The sequence below is a fragment of the Monodelphis domestica genome, chromosome 5 (genome assembly GCF_027887165.1).
Source record: "Monodelphis domestica isolate mMonDom1 chromosome 5, mMonDom1.pri, whole genome shotgun sequence".
NCBI classification, from domain to species: domain Eukaryota; kingdom Metazoa; phylum Chordata; class Mammalia; order Didelphimorphia; family Didelphidae; genus Monodelphis; species Monodelphis domestica.
In genome coordinates this window covers 136,738,466-136,764,300 of record NC_077231.1, presented here as the reverse complement: position 1 = coordinate 136,764,300, position 25,835 = coordinate 136,738,466, and the positions used below count along the sequence as shown (strand labels likewise).

General features: G+C 35.3%; 1 protein-coding gene and 1 long non-coding RNA gene across 19 annotated transcripts in view; one reads left to right on the top strand and one right to left on the bottom strand.

Moving 5' to 3' along the window:
- LMNTD1 (lamin tail domain containing 1) overlaps nucleotides 1-25,835 on the top strand; it is a 147,947-nt gene that overhangs the window by 71,689 nt on the left and 50,423 nt on the right. For 13 of the 17 annotated variants that reach the window (XR_008912214.1, XR_008912212.1, XR_008912213.1 and 10 more), the window contains 4 exons: nucleotides 13,633-13,740; nucleotides 19,157-19,368; nucleotides 21,209-21,404; nucleotides 25,535-25,594. Coding sequence is in view for 14 of the 17 variants with exons in the window: in XM_056799416.1 (XP_056655394.1) it covers nucleotides 13,655-13,740; nucleotides 19,157-19,368; nucleotides 21,209-21,404; nucleotides 25,535-25,594 (554 nt within the window). In the remaining 3 variants the exon portion in view is untranslated. Of the gene's footprint in view, nucleotides 1-13,632; nucleotides 13,825-19,156; nucleotides 19,369-21,208; nucleotides 21,405-25,534; nucleotides 25,595-25,835 lie in introns of those variants that run through there. The other 4 variants (XM_056799418.1, XM_056799417.1, XM_056799419.1 and 1 more) reach the window with 3 other exon arrangements.
- LOC103093965 (uncharacterized) overlaps nucleotides 1-25,835 on the bottom strand; it is an 81,343-nt gene that overhangs the window by 15,184 nt on the left and 40,324 nt on the right. The window lies entirely within an intron of this gene.

Below are 25,835 nucleotides of genomic sequence, written 5' to 3'. Positions count from 1 at the left end.
AGTTCAAGAGAATATTTTTGGAGTCATGCCATTCCTGGATTTATTAAAAAACTGCAGATGTTTATTTACCCTAAATTAGAGAAGATTAAGAGAAAGTATCTTCAGGCATTTGGAGTGCTGTCATATGGAAAGATTAGACTTATTCTCTGTAGCTCCAGGAAGCAGGCCAATGTGGAAATTACAGAAACACAGATTTGAATTAAATTGTATGGGAAAATATTGTAATAATTGGAGCTATGCAAAATGTGCCACAAGATACCCCAATCTGGAGATATACTTCAAGTTGACATCAGACCATTAAACCATTGCCACCCCTATATCTCTCCATCTTTTCTACAAGATTAGCTTGAGAAATTTTGTAAATTCTTCGCTAAAATCTTGGCAAACTGTATTTGCTGAATTCCCCTGAAAAACCAATTCTAGTAACCCTATAAATATAAAAAGGATTGTCTGGAATGATCTGTTCTTGATGAAACCATTATGATTCTTTCTTTTGACTACTTCCTTTTCTAGATTTTCATTTTTTCTTACTAATCTAGAATTTTGCTCATAATTAAAGTCAAACTTATTGGTCTTTCATTCTCTTCCCTTTTGTGAAAATAAGTACTCTATGTCCCTTTCTCTAATCCTGAGGTATCCCTGCAGTTCTTCAGGCTTTCAAAGATCACTGACTGACAGTGATTAGTTCAGCCATCAAATTTACCAGTTCTGTCAGTACCTTAGAATATAGCTCACCCTGTTCAGTTGATTTGAACTTACCAAGAATTAGAACTGAGTAGATATCCTTTCTCTTCACAAACTACTCTTGTTGTCTCATTCACCCTAAGCTGTGGTCCTATACTTCACAGGTCCTCCTTTTTTCCCCCAAATAGAGCTTAAAACAAAACAAGACAAAATACATGTACAACTCTTTTGCTTGTCTTTGCCAACCTCAGATTATTCTAAGCTTTGGCACTACTGATACAGTTCTTATAATATCCATGCAATGCTTTTGTATCCATCCTTCACTAGCTGTCCCCTCTTACAGTTTCTACATGTCTTTTTAAATACACGTGCTGATTGATTAATTCCCTGTATGTTCATATCACACTCTTCCAACAGCTCCCCCTTTTCTTTCTCCATCACACTTAACACTCTTTATGCCTTAAAAATTTCATTCTTGGGGGCAGCTGGGTAGCTCAGTGGATTAAGAGCCAGTCCTAGAGACGGGAGGTCCTAGGTTCAAATCTGGCCTCAGCCACTTCCTAGCTGTGTGACCCTGGGCAAGTCACTTGACCCCCATTGCCTAGCCCTTACCACTCTTCTGCCTTGGAGCCAATACACAGTATTGACTCCAAGACGGAAGGTAAGGGTTTAAAAAAAAAATTTCATTCTTGTAAAAACAACTGCTTGATCACAAGGGCCAATGAGAATATGATTGGGGATATAGAATCCAAATGATCACCCTAGTGCAAATATTAATGGTATAGAAATGGGTGTTGTTCAATGACACATGTAAAATCCAGAGGAATTGCACATCAGCTATGGGAGGGGATTGGGAGAGGGCAGGGAAAAAACATGACTCTTGTAACCATAGAAAAATATTCTAAATTAATTAAATAAAAATTTCAAAAAAATAATTTCACTCTTGAGTGCTTCTCATACCTTCAAGATTGACTTCTCCTATAGAATACTAGATCACAGGATCATATCTATCTTTATCTGAAGACTTTGAAATATGCCTTTCCAAAATCAAGGGTATATGTAAGAATATGTTCTGCTTTCTTCATTACAAAGTCTAAGATGGCACAATCATTTCCCTCCAAGATTTCTTTCATTTCCACCCCAGCAACCAATTCCCTTGTTGGTAAGAATCAAATCTAGTACAAAATTCCCTTTTATTGCTTTATCCACTATTTAAAGGATGAGATTATCATCAAGGCAAATCAGCTATTGGTTGTTGTTCTTTTGTTAGAGTGAGACCTCTAATAGTTGTTTGGATAATTAAAGTTCTCCATTCTATTTTACATCCCTGTAATAGGCTCATTTTCTGTTTCTTGCATTCTATTTTTTTGTTTCTTCTCTTTTTCATCTGTGACATATTCCAGGGACAACATTTGCTTCAATTTATCCCTCCCTCAATTGTTATCTAAATATTTTCCTATGCATTGCCACATTGATTCCTGACTTTTGTCACATATATCCTCTTAAAATGCAATCCTTTTTGATCCTTTTTATCTATACTGTTTTTTTAATAAGGTATATTTTTCCAGAGCCAAATTCTAGTCTCATTCTTCCATATCTCAATAATACCAATAACACCAAATTTTTCTTCAAAGTTTAGGATTTCTGGTTCACATTTTTTATTCCCTATACTTCATTTATTTGTATGTAGGCATCTGATACAATTGGTTTTATTACTAAATCCTTTCTTAGCTATCTTATTGATTTTTTCCCCTTCTCGGTTGAAATTCTATTATATCCTGCTTGGTGCATATATGAAGGAACCACAATACAGAGAAAAACACATAGAAAAATAGAGCAATCAGTAGACTTGCTAACAAGTCAAAACGAGTTGAAAAGCATACTCAAAAGTATAAATAAATTGTACTAATTTAACAACATTAATATATTTAATTAACCTATTTTATTAATTAATTAATTATTAATAAATGAATTACCTTATATTAAAGTTCTAGAAGGCAATTCACAATGGTTTATAAGATTAATGACTGTGAATCTCTGAGGAGATTAAATTATAAAAAGTAGTGAAAAAATGTTACTCTACGAAAACCAATTTAGATCAATACATTTAATTTATACTGTAATCTATACGAAATGATTCAATACCTCCTTCTGTCTGACTGGAACAACAAAGGATATTTTTCTTTCACTGACTGATAACATAATGGAATAAACACAGAATAAGCAATTTTAAAAATATAGTTTTGTATCACTTTAGTTACTTAACAAGATGAAGAAGATGCTTCCTGAGTAAATAATCTATTGATGTTCATGGACCCAATGGTATATAATACACAGAGATATTATCTTTATGTATATAGTTTGTCAGTCTAGGCCCATGTTGGCGAACCTATGGCACACATACTAGAGGAGGCTGCTGCCCTCCCCCTCCCTGCACATGCCTAAGGACTTTTCTCACATGTCCCACCCCTCTGCCCAGCAGCCCATTTGGAGTGCTTCCTTCCTCACCATGGGCTCACATGCAACATGAAGGTTTGGGCAGTTTGGGCACTCAGCCTCTAAAAGGTTCACCATCACTGGTCTAAGCCAATAAATCAAATAAAAATGGGCCACTAAGTCATACATAAGGATTTCTGTGGGTTCCTTAATGACTTAGAAAAACACATATTAACTATAATAGTTAAAATTAAATCATTAGGCTTCTAGTAGTTTTAGTAGCTTTATTACATTAAAGTAGTGATAGTAAAGAGAGGGAAATGTAGGAAAGAGGTAAAGAGTTACTTAGCTTAATACCCTCTTTGCCATTTGATGGACTGAAGCTCACCACCAATAGGGGTTCCTTCAGGTTCCAAGCTCCAGACAGAAGAGAGAGAGAGAGAGCAGAGCCTTGGTCTTGCCTTATAAGCAATTTTCACCACCTACTAGCTCTCCCATGTCACATCTCAGGAACCAATTATAGTTCCTTAATTTGCCTGGTACCACCCAGGGTGGGCAGTGCCTGTAGGATTAGTTTTCCATCTTGTTGGTTTCAACTTCCTTTCTCTGCAGGATTCTATATACTTGCACATCTCAACAGTAAAGGATCATCAGGTCTCTGGTTGATGACATCAAACAAAGTGACATAATGGGGAGGGGAATTCCCTTCCCACACTATCTTATGTGTATTTTTATTTTGTTAAATATTTCACAATTATACTTTAATCTGGTTCTATCTGCACTCTGGAGTGTTATGGACCACATTGTAGCCATGTATTTGACACATATGGGCTAAGTCCTTCACAATCTGGTCCCCAAGTTGGTCCAGGTTTCTGTCTCACTACTACCCTAATCAGATTCTATTCCAGGTAACTTTGTCTCCTCATCATCTGAATATGACTACTATACTTTTTTGTGTATATACATGTTAGCTCCCTTAAGGTAAGTATAAAAATCCATAAGACATAGTCTCTATCCTCAAAAATAAATGAATAAGTTTATTTATGTATTACAAATATATAAATATAAGATATATAATATATAATCAATTGATTTAAAATAAAATAAAAATAAGCACAAACAAAATGCTGTGATGATTCTTAGAAAGATGATATATCACTTGACTAGGAGAGACAGAGAAAATTTCCTGGAGAAAGTGAACTATGGACTAAACCTTAAAAAATTTCAAGAGAGAGAGATTGGATAGGGTAAACAAAGATACACTAGATGGAAACAGGAAAGGACAGACCACATTCAGAAGATGGTACATAATCTGGTTTGGCCAAGTTAAAATACATGCCAAAATATGAGTTAATTGAGATAGGGTTGTCAAGGTTGAAGACAAATTGTATTGGGCCATAGATATTAGGGCAATACCTAACATTTAGGTTTTATTTAGTTTGGAATTTGCACTTTTTCATATTCTTCACAGTGATTTTCATGCATAAATATTGAAATAGTCATCATTAGAAATTCCACTTAGACAATCAAAACAAATTCATTATTGATGAGATATTATTGTCTTCATTAAGTATCAGTATAATCTATGGCCAGTATCTATGTTTTATTTTCATAGGTTCATAGATCTCAAACTGGAAGGAATAGACAGACCCTTATTAAAAAACAAACAGGTGGGGGCGATTTAAGTATCTCAGTGTATTGAGAATTAAGCCCACAGATGGGAGGTCCTAGGTTCAAAACTGGCCTCAGACACTTCCTAGCTGTATGACACTGGGCAAGTCACTTAACCCCCATTGCCAGCTCTTACCACTTTTCTGTGTTGGAACCAATAAGATGAAAGGTAAGGGTTTTGTTTTGCTTTTTTTAAAAATTAGATTAAGGAATAATCAGGAAGCAAAGCAAGCTAAGAACTCAGATGTAAAATTTTCCTTTTGTAACCTTTTGTTTCTACTTATCTCTCCTAATACACTCATTCAATTAATCATCAAGCATTAATTATTTATTATGACTGGGGATACAAAAACAAAATATCCCTTGCCCTCCAGGAGATAATATTCTATTAGGGAAAGCATATATTATAATTTGGGGGAAGGAACTTAGTAACAAGTAGGAAAATCAGAAAAGACCTCTCCCAGGAGCTGGTATCTAAGCTGAACTTTGAAGGAAGCCAGAGATTCCAAGAGGTAGAGGTGAGGAGAAGAAGGCATTCTTGGCATTGAGGTAAACTAAGGTAAGCTACTAAAAAGCATAGAAATGAAAGCTAAAATGGTGTGCATTAGGCATGGAAAACAGAACCATAGGACATGTAATTCATGAAGAAGAATAACGTATAATAAGCCTGAAAAGGTAAGACTGGACCCAGCCTGTGAAAAGCCTTAAAAGTCAAACAGAGGTGTTTCTATTTTATCTTAAAGACAATTGGGAAGCATTAGAGCCTTTTGAGTGGCACAGTCAGACCTGAGCTTTTGGAAGAATCATGTTAGCCACTGTAGGACAAATCTGAAGGGAGAGATTTGAAATGGAAAGTCTAATAATCCAGGCAAAAGGTTATGAGGCTATGAACTAGCGGCATGACTTTGTGGATGGAGAGAAGGGGATGGATTTTAAAAGACATTATGGAAGTATATAAAGGTTCATGAAGGTAAGTAAAATTGAGAATGATTCTAAAGTAGTGAATATGGGTAACTGGAAGGATACTGGTAACCCCACGAAAAAAATAGAGAAGTTAAGAAGTAAGATGATGGGGGAGGAAAAGATTAGTTCTCTTTGGAACATGTTGAATTGGAGATGTTTATTAGAAATCCATTAGGAAATGTACAACATCTAGTTGATGATGTGAACTGGAGTTTAGGAGAGAGCCTGGACCACAGTATATGGAACTGAAAGTCATTTTCATAGAAATGATCATTAAAATCCAGGGAACTGATGTGGTCTCTGAAAGCTGGGATACAGAAAGAGAAAGGAAGAGGGTCAAGAATAGAGCTTTTGATACTCTTATTTATGGGGGGGGGGGGGAAGATATGTGATTAGCCATCAAGGGAGACTGAAAAAGAATAGTCGGATACATACTAGAGAATCAGTAGAGTCATGAATATTCAGAGATGAGGGAACATCTAGAAAGGAAGAGTGGTCAACAATGTCAAATGCTTCCAAACTCAGAAAATGTCATCTTATTTGATGGTTGATGTGTCATTGGTACCTTTGGATAAAGTTGCTTAGTTAAGGTCAGAAGTCAGTCTGCTAGAATTTACGAAGAGTTTTCTAATGTCAAGGACCATGCCAGGACCAGTTATCAAATGTTGGGATGCCAAAAAAAAAGGCAAAAACACTATCCATGCTCTCAAGAATCTTACAGTTTAATGTAAATAATTGTATAGATAACACAATATATGCAGAGTAGAAGGGGGATAATTTCCAAGAGAAGGCACTAGTAGTATGGGGGAAGGAGGATGAGTTGGGGGGAAGGTTGGGAAAGGCAAGCAAGAGGAAGGAAGTAGAAGCAACAAGTGTAGACACCTTTTTCTAATAGTTTGACTATAAAACAAAAGGAAAATATAGGACCACATCTTAAGGAATGTCATGCCCAGGAAAAGGGTTTTTAAAGATAGTGGAGACCTAGATATGCTTATAGATAGCAAGAAAAGAGATGAGATTGGGGAAAAAAGTGGGAGGAAGGATGGGATCAAGGTCCTAGAGGGAATAAGATTCATGGTAAAGGAGAGAGTTTGGCCTAAATAAAGAGAAAATAAGGATGATATCAGGGGTTTTGAGAGAAAGGGTTAGAGTTAGGGAAGAATTCTAGAAGTGATGGGGGAGCAAAGGAATATGTCTGCTCCTCCTAGGCCAATGTTCCAGGGGCTATGAGAGAAGATGCATCACTGGAGAGGGCAACTAGGGATTCAGAATCTTCTGGAAGATGATTTTTGGTGGATTCAAGAGAAGGTGGTCTAAGATAAAGGGAAATTTAATAACTGTAGAATAGGGGTTCTACAGAGCATACTTGAAGGGCCAGATAAAACTGAATTTAGACTTGAAAGGGATGGGTTAGGGAAATAATGTTTTTGTTAGAGAGAAAAGGAAAGAAGGATGTTTAAATAGCCAGACTGGCTAGACAGAATGGTGACAGCTGTCCTATAATTCCAAAGATAAGGTCAACTTAGGAAGCTAAGGGAAATGAGGTTGAAAACTGCATTGGCAAAGACTATTAGAATACCCTTTCCTCCCTACATTTTATCCACACTGTATTTTTGTAAGACTAATAACTTTTTTATTGAAAATTGGTTGATTTTTGTTCTTTTTTATTGTTTTCTCCATCCCTTGAAAAAAGACTTACTTTTTCCCTTGCCTCCATTCACATTGTTAAAAACTAGAAAAGACAGCCTTTTAGCATACAAGGTTTGCTTGCAGTAAAAGAGACATTATTGCAAAGTTACATGCCTTGCATATTGTAATAAATGTGTGCTGAATTGGATTGAACCATTGTTGTGATTCATAGGAACATTAAAAACCAGAATCTGACAATATCTCTATAAAGATATGAATACATAAATATCATGTTGTATTAGAGTAGGATTCCATTATGAACTGTCATGAAGGGCAAGGTTAACATCGATATAAAGGATATAATATGATACTAAGAATTACATGTACTGTACATAGGTAAAAATTACAATTCATCTCCTACGCAGATCCATTGAGAGTCTTAGAGAATGGAACATATAATAAGTTCCAGTGTCTTTAAATTGTAATCCCCAAATCTATTTCACTTTGTTCAAAAACTCTTATGGTGTAATTTGGCAACAGAACAAGGAGAGGAAGACAATGTCCTTCAAGACAACATCCATTCACTGTTAACATTTTGTATAGGTGAGTAATAAGATTTCTACTCCACAACTTATCTCCACATTGTTCCCAGAATCACATAATGTTCAAGGCCAGTTATTTCTACATTGCTTATTTGCATTCTGTATATTCTGTTTATTCAAAAAAAGTCTGAATATTTTGTCCCAGATGAGCTGTATATTTTTATTTTTTAAAGATTTCCTATTAAAAGGTGAAATCCTATTTTCTAAACACCATTTTAAAATTTATCTTAGCAACTTATTTCTCTATACCACATCATATTATTCCCCTATCTTGGCTTTAAAGAGAGAGAGAGAGATGAATTAGAGATAGCCTGGAGTAAAAAGAAAGGGCCCTGAATCCTAGGACCTGAGTTGAAATTAAGCTGCTTTTTAAACCTGTCTGATGTCAAGAAAGAACCTTAACCTCCTGGGGTCTCAGTTTCCTTATATGTAAATGAAATTATTGGAAAATTTTGTGTCCCTTCCAATTCTAAATCTATGATCTAAGGCCAGAAAGTAGGCTTTAAGCTCATTATTAGTCAGCAGTGACTATGACAAACAAAAATGTTCATCTAACTTTGGGTTATATTAAGAGAGGCTTCAATTCTAGGAACAAGAAGGTAATAGTCTACCCTGGGCAGACAACTAGTGTATTGTGTGCCCCTTTCTGGGTGTAAGTTTAAGAAGGATATTGATAACCATTACTAACTATATCCCAAAGATGAAAGAAAACAAAAAAGTACCTATTTATACAAAAATGTTTATAGTGGCTCTTTTTTTGTGGTGGCAAAGAACTGGGAAATGAGGGGATATACACCAATTGGGGAATAGCTAAGTAAGTTGTGGTATGTGATTGTAATGAAATACCACTGTGCTATAAGAGATGATGAGCAGAAGGTTTCAGAAAAAATCTAGAAAGACCTGCAGGAGAACATTGTACACAATAATAGCAATGTTATATGATGAACAACTATAAATAACTTAGTTATCCTCAGTAATACAATTATCTAAGATTATTTCAAAGGACTCATGGTGAAAAATGCCTTCTTCCAAGAAATAACTGATGGAGTCTGCATCCAAACCAGACCAAAGCATACTACATTCTACTTTCGTTCCTCATTTTTTTTTGATTCTTTAGTTTTCTTCCACAAAAGGATTAATATGGGGAAAGGAAACACAGAAAAGAGAGAATTTTAGACAAATATTTTTAATGTTAAAAATTGTTTTACATGTCATTGGAAGAAAATAAAATATTAAAAAATTAAAAGGATATTGATAATCTGGAGATTGTTAAGAGAGTAATCTGGATGATAGAGGCCCTTGAATCCATGCCATGTTAAATATTGGTTTAAGGAACTAGGAATATTTAGCCTGGAAAAGAAAATACTCATTGGGGGAAACTTAATAATTAGAACTTGAACTCTTGGAAGTCTCCTCTGACTAGAGTTCTTCAAACAGATGTTGAATCATCAAAGATATTAGAGCAAGGGATTCCTTTTGGTAATGGCTTCGACTGATTGGATACTGATATCCTTTCTATTTCTAAATTTCTGTGATTCTATAAAAGGCAGGGAGAATTTGGAGTAAATGGAGAGTTTGGAGTAAAATGAGACAAAAGCCAGGATGAAGTGGCCACAGGTGCTGAAGAATGATTTAGCAGGTTATTTCACTATGTCAATTTTGGGTTGGAATGTTGAGAGTGACTTCAATGCCACCTTATCCTTGTGCTTGTCCTATTTTGTCTTTCTCAGCTACTACTGTTCTATAATAAAGTGTCATTGGGTTTGCAAAACAACCTAAAAGAAAGATTATATAAAATTAATGGGGTTTTATTGCACATCTTTTCTATTTCCCTTGTCTCCCTCTGACTTATGTTTAGTGCCTAATGAGCATTTGATTCAGTCTGAAATGGTCCATGAACATCAAAGATACCATAGTTTCCGCTATGATTCTGTCTCAGTATCAAGCTGATAAATAAAAGTACCTTCCTGGAAAGAGTATAACTTCCCATAAAGAGCCTCTTCCATTCATCTGGAAATCACTGTTTCAAATATGAGATATTCCATCTCCTACCTCTGCACCTTTACACAGAATACCACCATTTCTATGGTGCATTCCATCTTTATTTCCAACTCATTGAATCCTTAATTTCCTTCAAAGCACAGTTCATTTATCACCTCCTACATGAGGACTTTTTCTCATCCCCACCCCAACTTCTGTTACTGCCCTTTCTCTCTTGAAATTACTTTATATTTACTCATCTATGAACATAAAGTATTTCCCTAGTAGAATGTAAGCTCCTTGAGGACAGCATAGCTCTCTGTACTGAGAAAGCACTTATTATTTGATGGTGAATTGAGTTGAATCAGTAGTATTATTCGGATGAGGGTTTGACCTTTATGAGTATTTGTTAGTATAAAATCAGTTTCTAAGGCAGGGATGAGTGCCAAGTCATCAGTGAGGAGGGGAATGAGCCACTGGCAGAAGAATTTCCCCCAGACTGCCTATCACATGAATACTCGTAGGATTATCTCTCTAGAGCCAGAAGAGACCTTGAGATCATCTAATCCAATCCCTTCATTTTACAGCTGAGGAAACTGGAAGTAGATATCTTAAGTGACTTGCCATAGATTACCCAGAGAGTTAATGATAGAACCAGGCTTTGAACATGAAAGTTATAACTTTAGTGTTCTTTCCACAGCACCATATTGCCTTCCTTCTCTCATAAATATTTTTTAATTATTTAAACCTTCCCAATAACTTCTGGGCAGCAGTAAGTAGTCTAATTACTTAGTCCAAACCAAGCCAAGCTGTGTTTATTTGCAAATGCTGGAATATACACCATTATTTCAGACAGCTTACATAATACAGCTACCATTTCTCCATCCCTGTAACACCTTAGACACAGTAACTGATATCATGCCAAAATGTTACTAACCTTGAGTGAGTTTTTGAAATATCTTTCCCATCAGACCTCTTTCCAAACCAATGGTCCTCAATAAATATCCACTCCAACTATTATGTAACAATATTCTAACTGAATAGCCATGGCGACAATTACATCCAATATTTTTAATTCAATAGCTTGATTATCACACCAGTGAATAATAACTTGAACAGCATTTTGAAACAATAGTATAAGTTATTTTTAAATCAACTGCTCTAGTCGAGAAATACCCCAAAATTTTGCTATCCAATCATAGCCAAGAAAGGAAAATACAGAAAGAAAACTCCTCAGTGGATTTCTGAATCTTAGGTCTTACATGAGCTCCCCAGAGTCTTCTATATTGCCTTTTTCTGTTTGTCCCCCCCCCCAGGTACTGTTAAAATAATAATCCACTCAAATCTCTCATTAATATTTCTTTTACCAAAACAAGCCATAATTCATCCTGAATTCTAGGCAAGTTATTTATTTAAATAAAATAACAAAAAACAATTTAGATATTAAAATGCCTGCCACCTTCACACATGTCCCATGAGTGATGCTCATCTCATTTCCCAGGTAATTGCTCTGGCTCACCCCAATAATGGGAGGAAGACTACAACTGTCACTCATAGGAAGCTGCTAGGTCAACTCACTGCAGTTATAAGAAAGCAGAACTTCTCTTGATGAAACAAAATGTTTACTGGGAGATTCTGAACAAGAGCCAGATTACATGCTAGAGCTCAGAATACAGATACAATTTTCTTTTGTTGGCTTCTTTTCTTGGCTAAATCCTGTGTTTTACCAACCCCTAATCTCACTATTCTTGAGACCATCTTCTTAGCTCTGTATATCTCCTCTGAACAGAGTACCATAAATGTGTGGTAAACAGTTGTCTTACAATTCTTTTCAAGCACAAAAATATGATAAATAAGCTACTTGGCCTATTGTGAAAGCTTTGCTAAACCTTGAACTCCAAGGTTGTTTCAAATGATTCTTCTTCTGTCTCTGGGGAGAAACTATCCTCAAGCTGGAGTAGCATAAGAATAGAAATTTGTTTAAGTTGCAGACATGTCATCATCCAGAAAGGAAGGAAAAGCATGGGAAAATAAACTCATCAGGGAAATGGAAAAAGGAAACATACTCAAATCCAATACCTCCCAAAGCTCTTCTCAAATGACATTTTGTTTATTTAAACTGCTTTGATAAATATGAACAATAAGCTATGCAGTGTTGTTTTTATGTGCACCTATAATTAGCTTTTTTCACTATATAACTCATGAATAAAATTTTCTTGAAGTGGGAAGTTTCACCAATAGAGAATTACAGAAACTGGAATGATACGCAATGATTAATCTATTTTAATTTCTCCAATTTAAGTATAGGCCTACAAACATTTTGATACTAAATTTCAGTCATTGGTCCACTACAATGGATAAAGATAGTCATGTGTTTTATCTTATAAAGCTAAGTTGCCAGTTATATAATATGCTTATTTTCTTTTAAGTTTGAAATGTTAAAGTATAAGCAGTTGCTATATATTGATTCTTTGAATTTAAATAGCATTATTTACTCTAATAGAGTAATTTGTAAATGAGTGAATGAATAAAACATTTAAGTGCTCACTATGCAAAACAGCATGTTTTAATTAAATTAATTAAATTTAAGTCTCATATTTTTAATAACAACCACTAGTGTTATGCTAATCTGCCCCAACTTTTCACATCTGTTACTCCCATTATATTCTCACAAAAGTTAGGAAGACAAATGAGGTACAAAGAGATAAACTAAATTGTTCAAAAGCAGTGTGTTCATTAGAGGCAGAGCCAGGATCCTTATTTGGGTCCCCTGGATTCATTATTTTCACTATCCATCTTTCCATTTGTACAAGAAAGGCCATTCTTATTAAGATTTCCTAATTGGGATTTGTGCCACCACTCTTTGGGCACTGTTCTGATGCCCTCAGTAAAGTTTCCAAAATGAGACACTTTGATTTTCTTTGAACATTTTGGCTGAAAGCAAACTACATATAGGGAAATGACACTCTCGTACAAAGACTTCATTACTTAGCTTCAAAATTCTCTAGATAATGTGCAATATTAATATATTAAGTTGACCCAAAATTGGAGTCTTGTATGTACTGAGACATGACCTCATGGTTTTCAAAGAGGCAAGTATGTCTAGTTCAGAGGTTGGCAAACTATGAACCATGGGCCAGATCCAGCTTTATATGGCCTGCAAGCAAACACTGGCCTTAAAATGAAACTTTTGTATTTTTAGACACTTTCAAAAAGTGTCTACAAATACAAAATGTAAAAAAAATCATTCTCAGTACACTGGATGCACAAAAGTCCACAAGTTTACTGAAGCTTAGCTCCTCAGCTATAGAATGCAACTTGGTTCCTTGTTTTTTTGTTTTTTCAGCAATTTCTTTGAATGCTGGCAAGAGTCATTTTAGTAGGCACTAATTCATAAATCTCACAATAAAAAGAATCTACCAATACTATTCTAGATTGTTATTGTACAGATCTACCTAAAGGCTTTCATATCTAAGATTTTAATTTTGCCAGCACAGCATTAGCATGACAAAGAGATGGGTAAGCATTGTATAGAGATAGTGATTAAACCTGACAGGTGCCTTTGGTTTACTTTCAGTTAATTGGCTCAATTGATTAAATTTAGACCACTTACAAAACCTGAACTACTAGTGGATTCATTGTCTGACATTATGACTTAATTTGTCAGGAAACAAGCTCCTCTAGTCAAGATGAAAAAGGAGAAAACACCTCAGGAAAATCCTCGAGTTCTACATGGTGAAGTCCATGATCATGGAGCCCAGCCAAAGGAATATCAGTAAGAGCATCACAACTAGAAGTCATGTGAGAAATATTGACTAAGTTTTGAGAAGTTAGGACCAAGAACTTGAATTGAACCATGGTGTGTTTGTATTTAAGAACCAAGTGAATCAATTTTAAATACTCTTGAATTCATGAATTCTCTAAAATAGCAAATTTTATTTGTAGGATCCTAATATCCCATGAAATGTGAATATGGTAGGTGAGACAACTTCAGTGCTGGTGATAGCTTCCTCTCAATTATATTAAATGTAAAATTATTCAAGTATAAAAACTAACTTATAATAATAAAATATTAATCATCTCCCTTTATTCTTAATTTTTAACCCTTTCTTTCTTAGAATCAATACCAAGTATTGGTTCCAAGGCAAAAGAGTAGTGAAAACTAAGTAATTGGGGTTAAGTGACTTGCCCAAAGTCATTCAGCTAGGAAGTGTCTGAGGCCAGATTTGAAAAGAGATTCTCCCAACTCCAAACAAGGCTCTCTATCTACTGAGCCACCTAGCAGCCCCCCATCTCCCTTTAATCTTAGGGAATATCTTGGATTGGTATTTGTGGATCCATCATGACACTGAAAGGCTAAAAGTGTTCCACTGCTTTGTTAGTTTGGAAAATACTACTCTGAAAAATCAGATTGGAACAACAACAGAATTACAAACTGACATTTTAATAAAGTTTGAGCCCCTGGCTTATGCACAGGTAAACATATCTCATCTGTTATTCAAGGGTCATCCTGAACTCTGCAATTGAATGGTTGTTGAATGAATGAATAAATGAATAAATGGATGCCTTAATATAATGAGCAAATGCAACCTGACATGATGAGAATTTGTACATCTCTTTGCAACAATTTATTCAAATCCAACTGAAGTCCAATCTAAGGATCTCATTGCCTTTTAAAAACTATTTTATCATTATATATATTTAAATGATAACTACTAAGTCAGCATCACTGACAATTGTGACAGAGGCTGGCACTAAAGAAAAAGTGCCAGGCTGAAGAGTGTGTGAAATTGATCACCTTGACAGGGGAGGGGCCTCAAGGGATTGGAATCCTGAGGAGAAGATTCTGGCTGGGAGAGGAGTTGGGCTCTCAGTCTTGAGAAGCCAAAGGAAGAAGGTAAAAAAAGACCTTCTTCTGCTAGAACCTGGAAATCTTTCCCCCCAACTTTTCCCAATTGAAGGGACTTTCTGAAGAGAAACCTGAGCAGATTTTACCTCAGCACCTATTGCCCAGGGGTGAGTCAACCTGACTTTCTCTCAGGGGGCTCAAGCTGCCAAGGCCTGAGTTCCCTCCAAACTCAAGGAGGGAGGAGAAAGGGTTTTAGATAGAGACAGTGACCCCCTTTTCCCACTTTCCTTTTCTATTCCTTCCACGCTAGTGATTCTTTGTATTACCCCGGTTGAATTGACATTAAAATACTTTTCCCCAAGCTGAGTGTGAGTGAACAGATCAAGGGGAGACCCTTTGGTCTCCAGTAGTGGAGGGGGAGAAAGAGGGACAAAAGCAAATCTGGGAGAGCAGCTTTAGCTAAGGAGGGAAGACAGAAGGGGGAAAGTCTTCAAACCCCCCTCCTCTCTCTGAGCTAACTCTAAACATTGGCTGTCTCCCCTGTACCTTGCTTTGAGAAGGGGGGGGGTCTCCACTCTTTCCCCCTCTCTATACTGAAAGACTTAACCCCCCTTGAATTCAAATTAACCTCCCTTTTTAATACACAATTTCCCTGGAGTTTAAACATTGACATTGATTTCTGCAAGTTTCTACAACAAAAATATAACTTCCAACATGATATAGATTTGCTATATACTACTATTTTCAGACCTGGATGACTTCTAATTAATGTTTAATTTCATGCCATCTTCTGGCATTCAAAGACCTCTGAGGTCACCTAAAAGATCAAAGCTGTTAGTATTACTTATTCAATACTTCTCTGATTATAATAACATTGAAATGCAGGGATATTAATTTTTTTATAACCCTTACCTTCTACCTTAGTATCAATTCTAAGACAGAAGAGTGGCAAGGACTAGGAAATTCATGTTAAATGAATGACATGCCCACAGTCAGACAGCTAGGAATTGTCTTATGCTAGATTTGAATCCAGGTCCTCCTGACTCCCTGCCTGATGCTTTAATCCACAGTGTTCCCCAGCTGCATTCTGGATTAATAATTAGAAAAAAAATTTCTCTGTATTAGCTTTTAAGTAATCACTTTGGCAAAGTCAAAACTAATAAGATCCAATAAATTTCTATATCCTAAAGGAAATGTTTCTGAAACCTGAGGAATATTTTCATCTCTGCCCTAGGAATTCAGTGCTGAGATCAGTATAAGATTTGAATAATGGACCATTGCTGAAGCAGTTAAGCCCCATAAATGCTATTTGTGTCCACTAGAATTGTTTAAACTACTTAAGGAGTGAAAAGTTCAGAAGCCTAGCATTCATGGACTTGCAGAAGGACTTTCTGTTTTATAATACATGAATTCAGTTTCCTTCAAAAATGTTTTATTTTACTGGGAAGGGGGGGAGAAAAGGTAAGGTTTATAAAATGAAGCCTGTGAAAAGACGTGACCAACTTACCTGAAATGAGACCCAGAAATGAGGTGTTTAGAAGGAGGAAAAGTTGTTTCCTGCTTTCTCTGAGTTAAAACAAACAAACAAACAAACAAACAAAAAACATCTTTTACATTGTCCTGTGTCATTCTATTTGGCTGCAGCTGAAATATTCTCATACCCTTCCCCAAATTCTCCTTAATTTTCAGAAAATTTTGCCATTTGAAAAGACATTTTGAAAGTCCAAGTCTTGCTTCTAGATTTGGTTGCTTAGGTTGCTGGATATTAAATGTCAGAGTGAGAGAGAGTGTGTCTTTCAGTTAGGGGGGGTTAAAATAAGCCTTAGAAAAGGACTTAAGTAAGTATAGAGGGCAAGCCGGTTTAAAGTCAACAATGATGCTGTCATAAGAGATAGAGACCCAGCTTTGAAGCTAGTAACACATGGGTTAAAGTCTTACCTCTAAAACATATTGGCTATTCAACTCTGAACCACTCACTGCACCTCCCAAGGCTCTAGACAATTTTCTAAATTTAAAAAAATTTCATTTAAATTAAATTCATTTAAGTTGCAAAGAACGTTCCAATCAGTATTGGTAAAGGAAGTTTCTTCACCTGGGAGTTGTATATTCACTAAAGCAGATGATTTAATCCATAACCCTATGCTTGATGTGTATTATATACATTTATAGGTATAGACATGTATATATATATATTTTTTTAATTTATGTAGGGTATGTGGAGGAGAGAGGAGAGAGGGAGAGCTTAAAGTTTAGAAAACATTTTTATACTTTGATCACAGCAGTACTGTGGAGCAGTTAATGTTCTAAGTATTCTTATAATTGGAGTAGTATTAATATTAACTGAGTGCTCTCAGTTTTTCAAGGGAGCTTGTGGACATTGGATCCTCCCAATACCCCTGTAAGGCAGATGCTATTATTATTTTCTCTGTTTTACACATGGAGAAACTGAGGCTCATATAGAGTAAGGGACTGGATAGGAAGTGTCTTGAGTTGGACAAGAGTTAGGCCTTCCCCAACTGAATTGAATAAAGTACCACTCTTGAATTCAAAGGAGACTTGGGTCTGAACTTTGCTTCTTAAGATTTTGTGACCATGACTTCTCTAAGCTTGTCAGGTTTGTTGTATTTAAAATAACATCTGTTGATGTTTGGGTGTGTTTAGGAGCTTTGAATTAGTCCTTCAACCTGTCCTTGTAAACAGGATGGAGAGATGTTTGTGGAATGTTTAAAGCAACAGATAATAAGAAAACTTTAGATTCAGAACTGAAAAAAAAATCAAATAAAATAAAATAACATCCATGCCAGCACTCTGATAGGATGATTGTGATGTTAAAATAGGATCGTGCGGTTAAGAATATATTAATTTCATATACTCTTCTTCATAGGACTTCTAGTAAAGTTTAGTAATGACCTAATTTAAAATTAAAAAAAAAAGGTGCTCTACACCTGGGTTCCATCAATTTCATGATTACAGGAAGCAAAAATAGTTTGACCTGTAGCTTATTAAGAGCATCTGAGCAGAAGGCAATAGGGTGAGAATCTGGTTATGTCTTTGAGGAGGGACGGAGGACTTTGCATCTCTGGATTTTTTGGAAGCTTTAAGTTCAATAAAATAATCCAGATCAATGTAAGGGAATACTTAGGGAGTCTGTTAGAGAGCAGTTGCTCTGAGGACCTAAGGAAAAATCTTTGTGTCTTCATGACTATCCTCAAAAAATGGAATTTACAACAGAAAATATATAAATGAATTTGATGCTTTCCATTGATAAAACTCCTTTCCCAAAACTTCACAAGGGGTACATAGATTTAGAGCTGAAAAAGACCTTAGAAAGTCATCTAGGGGGCAGCTGGGTAGCTCAGTGGATTAAGAGCCAGTCCTAGAGATGGGAGGTCCTAAGTTCAAATCTGGCCTCAGCCACTCCCTAGCTGTGTGACCTTGGGCAAGTCACTTGACCCCCATTGCCTAGCCCTTACCACTCTTCTGCCTTGGAGCCAATACACAGTATTGACTCCAAGACGGAAGGTAAGGGTTTAAAAAAAAAAAAGTCATCTAGTTGTGCTTCCTTCATTTTATTGATGATCGTGCATTAGCAAAGTAGTGGGGCAGTTCGGTTGCTCAGTGGATAGAGTCAGGCATAGAGATGGCAGGTCCTAGGTTCAAATCTGGCCTCAGACACTTCCTAGCTGTGTTACACTGGGCAAGTCACTTAACCTCATTAACCCTTATTGCGCTTCTACCTTGGAACCAATACATAGTATTGATTCTAGGGTAGAAAATTAGGGTTTGAGTAATTAATTAATTAATTGAAATAATTAAATAAATACTACAGACCTTTTCACCCCTGTTCATTGTAAAATTCACTATAACAAAAATACTTAAAATGTATTTCTCCTTTTCTACATTTATATTAATTGAGATATATATAAAGTATTTTGCAAATTTAAAAGTGCTACAGAAATTCTAAATCACTGATTTAGAACAACAATTATCTTCCCACCCTTCTCCCAGTTCTATCCATAAAAGGTATTTTTTGAAAATGTTTACTTGCATGTAGAATGTATAAATCAAAATAATTTCTGAGAACAGAAATAAACTATGGATAATCCTTATTAACATATAAATATTTGTTAAACTAAAAGGATTAAATTAAAAGAGAATGTACATTTCGTTTAAATAAGAAAGAGTTTCATTTAGATTTCCAAGATGTCATAGATTATGAAGTATGTGATTAAAAGAAACCTAAATGTTACTGATATATATCCTGTTTTTTGTCTTCCTCATCTACATAATATTAATTTTTACCTTGATGACTAAATTTGTTTTATACTATTTTTTAACACAGACATGAAGAAAAACTTTTACACAAGACAAATCTGCGTGAACAATCCTCAGTTCCCTTTTCTTCAGGATTTCTGTCAGAGTCAGCATATCATGACATAACCCTCAAATGTGCTGCTGCAATAAGCAACTCTCCAAGTACAGGATTGACTGTTTCTAGTATAGCAAAATCTTCTAGATCATCTTCAATGAATTTTTTCAAAGCTGACAACACAAGTAAGCATAACATTAAAAAAATGAAACCATTTTCAAAGAAATTCTATGTAGGTGTGGTAGACAAAAATGGCCATTTCTTGGGTGTACCTGATAGAAAGTAGGCATTATTTTCACATTATCATAGCCTGCCATTCCTATTCCATTCAGTTATCTTCATGAGTTTTCTTAAGTTAAACTACCTTAGCACTTGGGAGCTAAGCTACTGTGGATGACGCACCCTTCAAAATTTAGCTAAGCTGGTACTAAAAGGACAGACCTGGGTTCATTATTAAAACTACACTCTAAAACTTTCAAGGTCAGGCAAGATCTGTAGAGCTTGTACTCATCTCTAAACTCTATAATGAACCATGAAAGTAGGGTTTCAGTGGGAAAATTCTTCTCTTACAACTCTATTATTAAACTTCTCTGGCATAAATTTTTTTTCTTACCAGTTGATAGAAAACCTACTGAGATTGTCTACAAGTAAAAACCCCATTGCCAGGAGTTTGAAAAGAGAACTATGCAGATTTTGGAATCAGATTCTGCCCTAAACCACCTTCAACTTTAATTCTTTTAAAAGTCTGTCAGCCCACACGAGGCTATAGAAGGGTTGTACTTTCTATCTAACTAGAAAAAGCACTAATCCCATTTCTGGAAAACTTTAAGAAAGGAAAAGGAGGGGCACTAATATTGGGGCACTAATATACTGCTGGTAGAGCTGTGAATTGATCCAACTATTCTGGAAGGCAATTTGGAATTATGCCCAAAGAGCACTAAAAGACTATCTGCCCTTTGATCCAGCCATTCCATTACTAGGTTTGTACCCTAAAGAGAAAGTCTTTGTGGTGGCAAAAAATTGGAAAATGAGAGAGTTTCCCTTGATTGAGGAATGGCTGAACAAATTGTGGTTATGATGGTGATGGACTACTACTATGCTATGAGGAATGAACTGGAGAAATTCCATGTGAACTGGAAGAACCTCCAGGAACTGATGCAGACTGAAATGAGGAGAACCAAGAGAACATTATACACAGAAAGTGAAACTGTGGAACAATCCAATGTAATGAGCTTTGCTACTACAAGACAATCCCAAGGGACTTATGAGAAAGAACGCCATCCACATCAAGAGAAAGAACTGTGGGAGTAGAAACAAAGAAGGAAAACAAATGACTTATCATTTGTTTATATGGGTATATGATTGGGGGTTTTGGTTTTAAAAGATTGCTCTATTGCAAAAATGAGTAATACAGAAATAGGTATAAGTGATAACATTTTATAATCCAGTGGAAGTGCTTAATTGAATCCAGGAGAGAGGAGGGAAGGGGGGGGGGGGGGGGAAGGAATCATGTAAATAATTTTTTAAAAGACATAAGTTCAACTTGTAAAAAAATTAATTTAATTTAATTTAAAATAAAAGGAAAAAGAGCAGAGATGATTCAAAACTTTGGTTTGTGAAGGCAAGTTGAGGCAGATTATTTGCCTTCTCTTATTTCCCAACCTAAACAAAGATATATTTATAGACATTATGATAGATTTTAATTTGGAAGAGAAAGGCTCAGATATACTATCTACTCCTAACCAATGATGTTTTTGCTAGCAGCACCAAAATCTCAGGTTGATTTTTCTTCTAGTAATATCATTTAATTGACAGAAAACAAAAAATATTCCCTTAGTAGGTGTCATTTTGTAGCTTCAGGATTAAGTTTTTAAAGATTCTCATTGAGGAGATAGTTTTCTATTGATCATAAAATAATGTGAATCATATATTTCACAATGGTTGGGAAAAGACAAAGTAAATTACTGCTTCTTTTTTTTAATCTTTTTATTTATCTGACTCTTGGTCCCTATTTCCTTTGGAAAGGTAGTAGCAGCACTTCTGTCCCTGTGCTCCCGAAACCACATTTTGCAGTCCTTACACCTCAGTCCAGTGTCTTAGGAGAAGGGGAGGATTACTTTAATTCTTTGTTCTTCGACTCAAAGAGACGCTTCACACATTCTGAATTCCTTGATAGAAATAAAATTTTGCCTCCAGATGAGGACAACACATCTAGATCCAGGTACATGTTCTTGTTTAAACCAGTTACTATTTAATGGAGAGGTTCATGTGATTGGGGTTTGGAGGGCAGGGACTGGCAGGAAATTGACTTGAATGAGAACTTCTCATTTTTCATTGTCACTGATTTATTCTACAGCTCTGAGTAAGTCATATTCCATACCCTCCCTTTTTTTAAAGCAGTAAACAGCAGATAAATTGAATATTTTAATTCCAGATAAAATATGCCAGATAACCAAAGCTTTAAAAAAAAAAAAAGAACTGAATATAGTTCAGTTATTCAAGTCGACGAATTATTTAAGATGATTTTTCCCTTATTTTGTGTAATTCCTTACTCTTTTGGCCTTTCGCCAATTTCTTGTTTCTTTTCAAATGACCCAAAGCAGAAATAGATAAAATTTGCCTTTTCTCAATACAGTCTGATGATTATTAGAGCTCTGGTCAACATTTCTATCAAAAAAAAGGATAGAGGTTGAAATGGTGGGAAAGAACATTGGTTACATCAAATAAGGCCAGATAATGAAGAACCTTAAATTTAGATTTGTATTGATTCAGATTTGATATGGTAAAAAAATAGTATACCACTGACAGTTTTAAAGCATGAAATGATTAACTGATGTTAAGGGATGATTCATTCTGTCTCTGTTATACAGAATAGATTAGAGAAGAAAGATGAGTCAGGGAGGTTGTTCTCTAAATCCAATCACAAGGAGGTAAGGACATGGACAAGAAGGGAAGTAGTAATGAGAAGAGATGTGAACAATGTGATGAGGGAAAATAGATAGCATTTAGGAATAAGCCTGAGTAACTGGGTTGAATGTTGGCATGATAGAAATTGTGAGTTCAGAGTGAACAGTGGTTAATTCAGTTTTAGGATATTTTAACTTTAAAATGGTCTGTGGTCAAAGATTTCAAATGAGAAAACAGGAGTGAAGACAAAATTTTGGGATTTATTAGCATAGAAATAGTTTGAACCATGAATTTGAATGAATTTGCTAAAGAAAAGAATAGAGAAGGAAGATCAGAGGACCAAGGGCTAAATCCACTTAAAGGTTATTCTGTCAAAGATTTATGAATCTTTAGGACAGTACTACTGATGTTTATCTAAACTCCACTCAGTGTAAACACCCAAAGAATGGAAATAACAGGTTTGATCAATTTAATTCAGGTGAGAGCCTAAAAATCAGTGTTTCCATGAACAAATAATGACCATTCATTCGAGAGAAGAATTACTCCTAACTAAATTGATTCCATGAGGTCTGGTTATATCATTCTTGACTTGGGTACCCTAGGTTAATTTTAGGAATTGCCTCAGAATGTTGGGTCTGTCACACATTCTGAATTCCTTGATAGAAATAAAATTTTGCCTCCAGATGAGGACAACACATCTAGATCCAGGTACATGTTCTTGTTTAAACCAGTTACTATTTAATGGAGAGGTTCATGTGATTGGGGTTTGGAGGGCAGGGACTGGCAGGAAATTGACTTGAATGAGAACTTCTCATTTTTCATTGTCACTGATTTATTCTACAGCTCTGAGTAAGTCATATTCCATACCCTCCCTTTTTTTAAAGCAGTAAACAGCAGATAAATTGAATATTTTAATTCCAGATAAAATATGCCAGATAACCAAAGCTTTAAAAAAAAAAAAAGAACTGAATATAGTTCAGTTATTCAAGTCGACGAATTATTTAAGATGATTTTTCCCTTATTTTGTGTAATTCCTTACTCTTTTGGCCTTTCGCCAATTTCTTGTTTCTTTTCAAATGACCCAAAGCAGAAATAGATAAAATTTGCCTTTTCTCAATACAGTCTGATGATTATTAGAGCTCTGGTCAACATTTCTATCAAAAAAAAGGATAGAGGTTGAAATGGTGGGAAAGAACATTGGTTACATCAAATAAGGCCAGATAATGAAGAACCTTAAATTTAGATTTGTATTGATTCAGATTTGATATGGTAAAAAAATAGTATACCACTGACAGTTTTAAAGCATGAAATGATTAACTGATGTTAAGGGATGATTCATTCTGTCTCTGTTATACAGAATAGATTAGAGAAGAAAGATGAGTCAGGGAGGTTGTTCTCTAAATCCAATCACAAGGAGGTAAGGACATGGACAAGAAGGGAAGTAGTAATGAGAAGAGATGTGAACAATGTGATGAGGGAAAATAGATAGCATTTAGGAATAAGCCTGAGTAACTGGGTTGAATGTTGGCATGATAGAAATTGTGAGTTCAGAGTGAACAGTGGTTAATTCAGTTTTAGGATATTTTAACTTTAAAATGGTCTGTGGTCAAAGATTTCAAATGAGAAAACAGGAGTGAAGACAAAATTTTGGGATTTATTAGCATAGAAATAGTTTGAACCATGAATTTGAATGAATTTGCTAAAGAAAAGAATAGAGAAGGAAGATCAGAGGACCAAGGGCTAAATCCACTTAAAGGTTATTCTGTCAAAGATTTATGAATCTTTAGGACAGTACTACTGATGTTTATCTAAACTCCACTCAGTGTAAACACCCAAAGAATGGAAATAACAGGTTTGATCAATTTAATTCAGGTGAGAGCCTAAAAATCAGTGTTTCCATGAACAAATAATGACCATTCATTCGAGAGAAGAATTACTCCTAACTAAATTGATTCCATGAGGTCTGGTTATATCATTCTTGACTTGGGTACCCTAGGTTAATTTTAGGAATTGCCTCAGAATGTTGGGTCTGTTTTAGTACCAGACTGAGAGTACAGGAGATAACACTTCCTAAGGGAAGACTAACTTCGCTCCTGCATGAAGTAACAATGGAGAAAGGTGCTAAGTAGCCAGTTAGAAAGGGAAAAGGGGAATTGGCAGGGAGGTTAAAAGACTCCCCAAAGCACTTGCTCTAGAATAGATGAGTTCTGAGGTTTCCAGTATGGAGGGTATCTTCCCATTTCCACCAGCACTTCAATGGGTATTGGGTATGTTGAGATGAGGAAGAAAGCAGAAGACTTCTCCTTTGCCTATGACTAAAAATAGAAGTAGAATATAGAATTTACCCATCCTAGTTCTTTAGACATTTGAGAAAAGCCGAGTCTTTATTATGGATCTTTTAGGACAGATATAATGCTTCTAACCCCATCAATCATCAGGCTGAATAGATCCTCTGCCAAGTTGAAGTTGGATTTATGAAGAAATCTTAATTTAAATTTCTCCCTCCAGCCAATTGACTACAAGTTTTAGGCAGGTATGAACTACAGCTTAGAGACAGTTTCCAGGTAATAAGTTAACTTGTTTACTATTACCTACAAAGTAAAAGGAAACATTTAAAAGTAAATTAAAATAAGATTCCTAGCATGGAACTGTTCAAGAGAACCTACCTAAAATCAGTGCAAATGATTCAACAGTGACAATTTTACAGTGCAAGCACCTAATGTTTTTATTAAGAGGAAGAATGCTAATTTAGTCACAAGGCTCTTATAACAGGATGGCATGTTTATAAGGAGAAAAGAAAAGACAGTGGACAGATAATGCCATCATGCTCAAACAATTATATTATGTTCTCAATGGCACATACTATGAGTTAGTTTGGGGAGACCAAGAGGTGAGGGAAGGAGAATGAACAGGTTCTCGGGTCCATTTTCTTATCCTAGTATGTATATTTTGATGAAAAAAGAAAAAGAGTAAAAAAAGCTATCTGACAAAAGATAGGTCCTATCTTCATGTATTTGAAGTATTTGTATGTTCCATGTGTAGAAGTATGTGCCATAGATTTGGATCTTTTTTTTAGATTTGGATCTTTTTTCTTTCAAAAAGAAGGAAATTTAATTCTGATATTTTATAGAGAAGAGTCTTTTGGTAAAGCAAATTATATGCAGCTAATATATTAAACTTAAGGCATCTTTTAAGTTTAATGAATATCACTCTTGAATAATGAAGGTTTAAGAGAAAGCATGTATACCAATTAATTGCATGTATGAGTAATTTTTTTAAAAAACTCAAGACATTGCAATGACTTGTTTGTCTATTTAAATACACAATTTATAAACTAATGCTTAGTACCACCCAGAAAGACACAAAAGAAGCTTCTGTTTGTTAAAAATTTCACAAAATGATAACATTTGTAAAATAAAATAGAATGTTTCGTTTCATTTCTAGAGTGGAGTATAATGATAGTGAATGTTCTCTTTCAAGGAAAGAAAAGCAGGCATTTGGTTGGTAAGAAATTAACCATTCCCCAAATACCCCAAATTCTAAGATTGATTGCTATGTATATAGGTATATATATATATACATTATACATGCTAGTATATAGCACTGACAAAAAGTAAACAACAACAAAAACTATAAATGTACCTCAGATCAAATATACAGATCCATTTCAAGTGCTTGCCAAAATGAACTTGGGTTTCTTCTTTAAAGACCACATCAGATTTTGCTAAAGGGAAACATGTTGAAG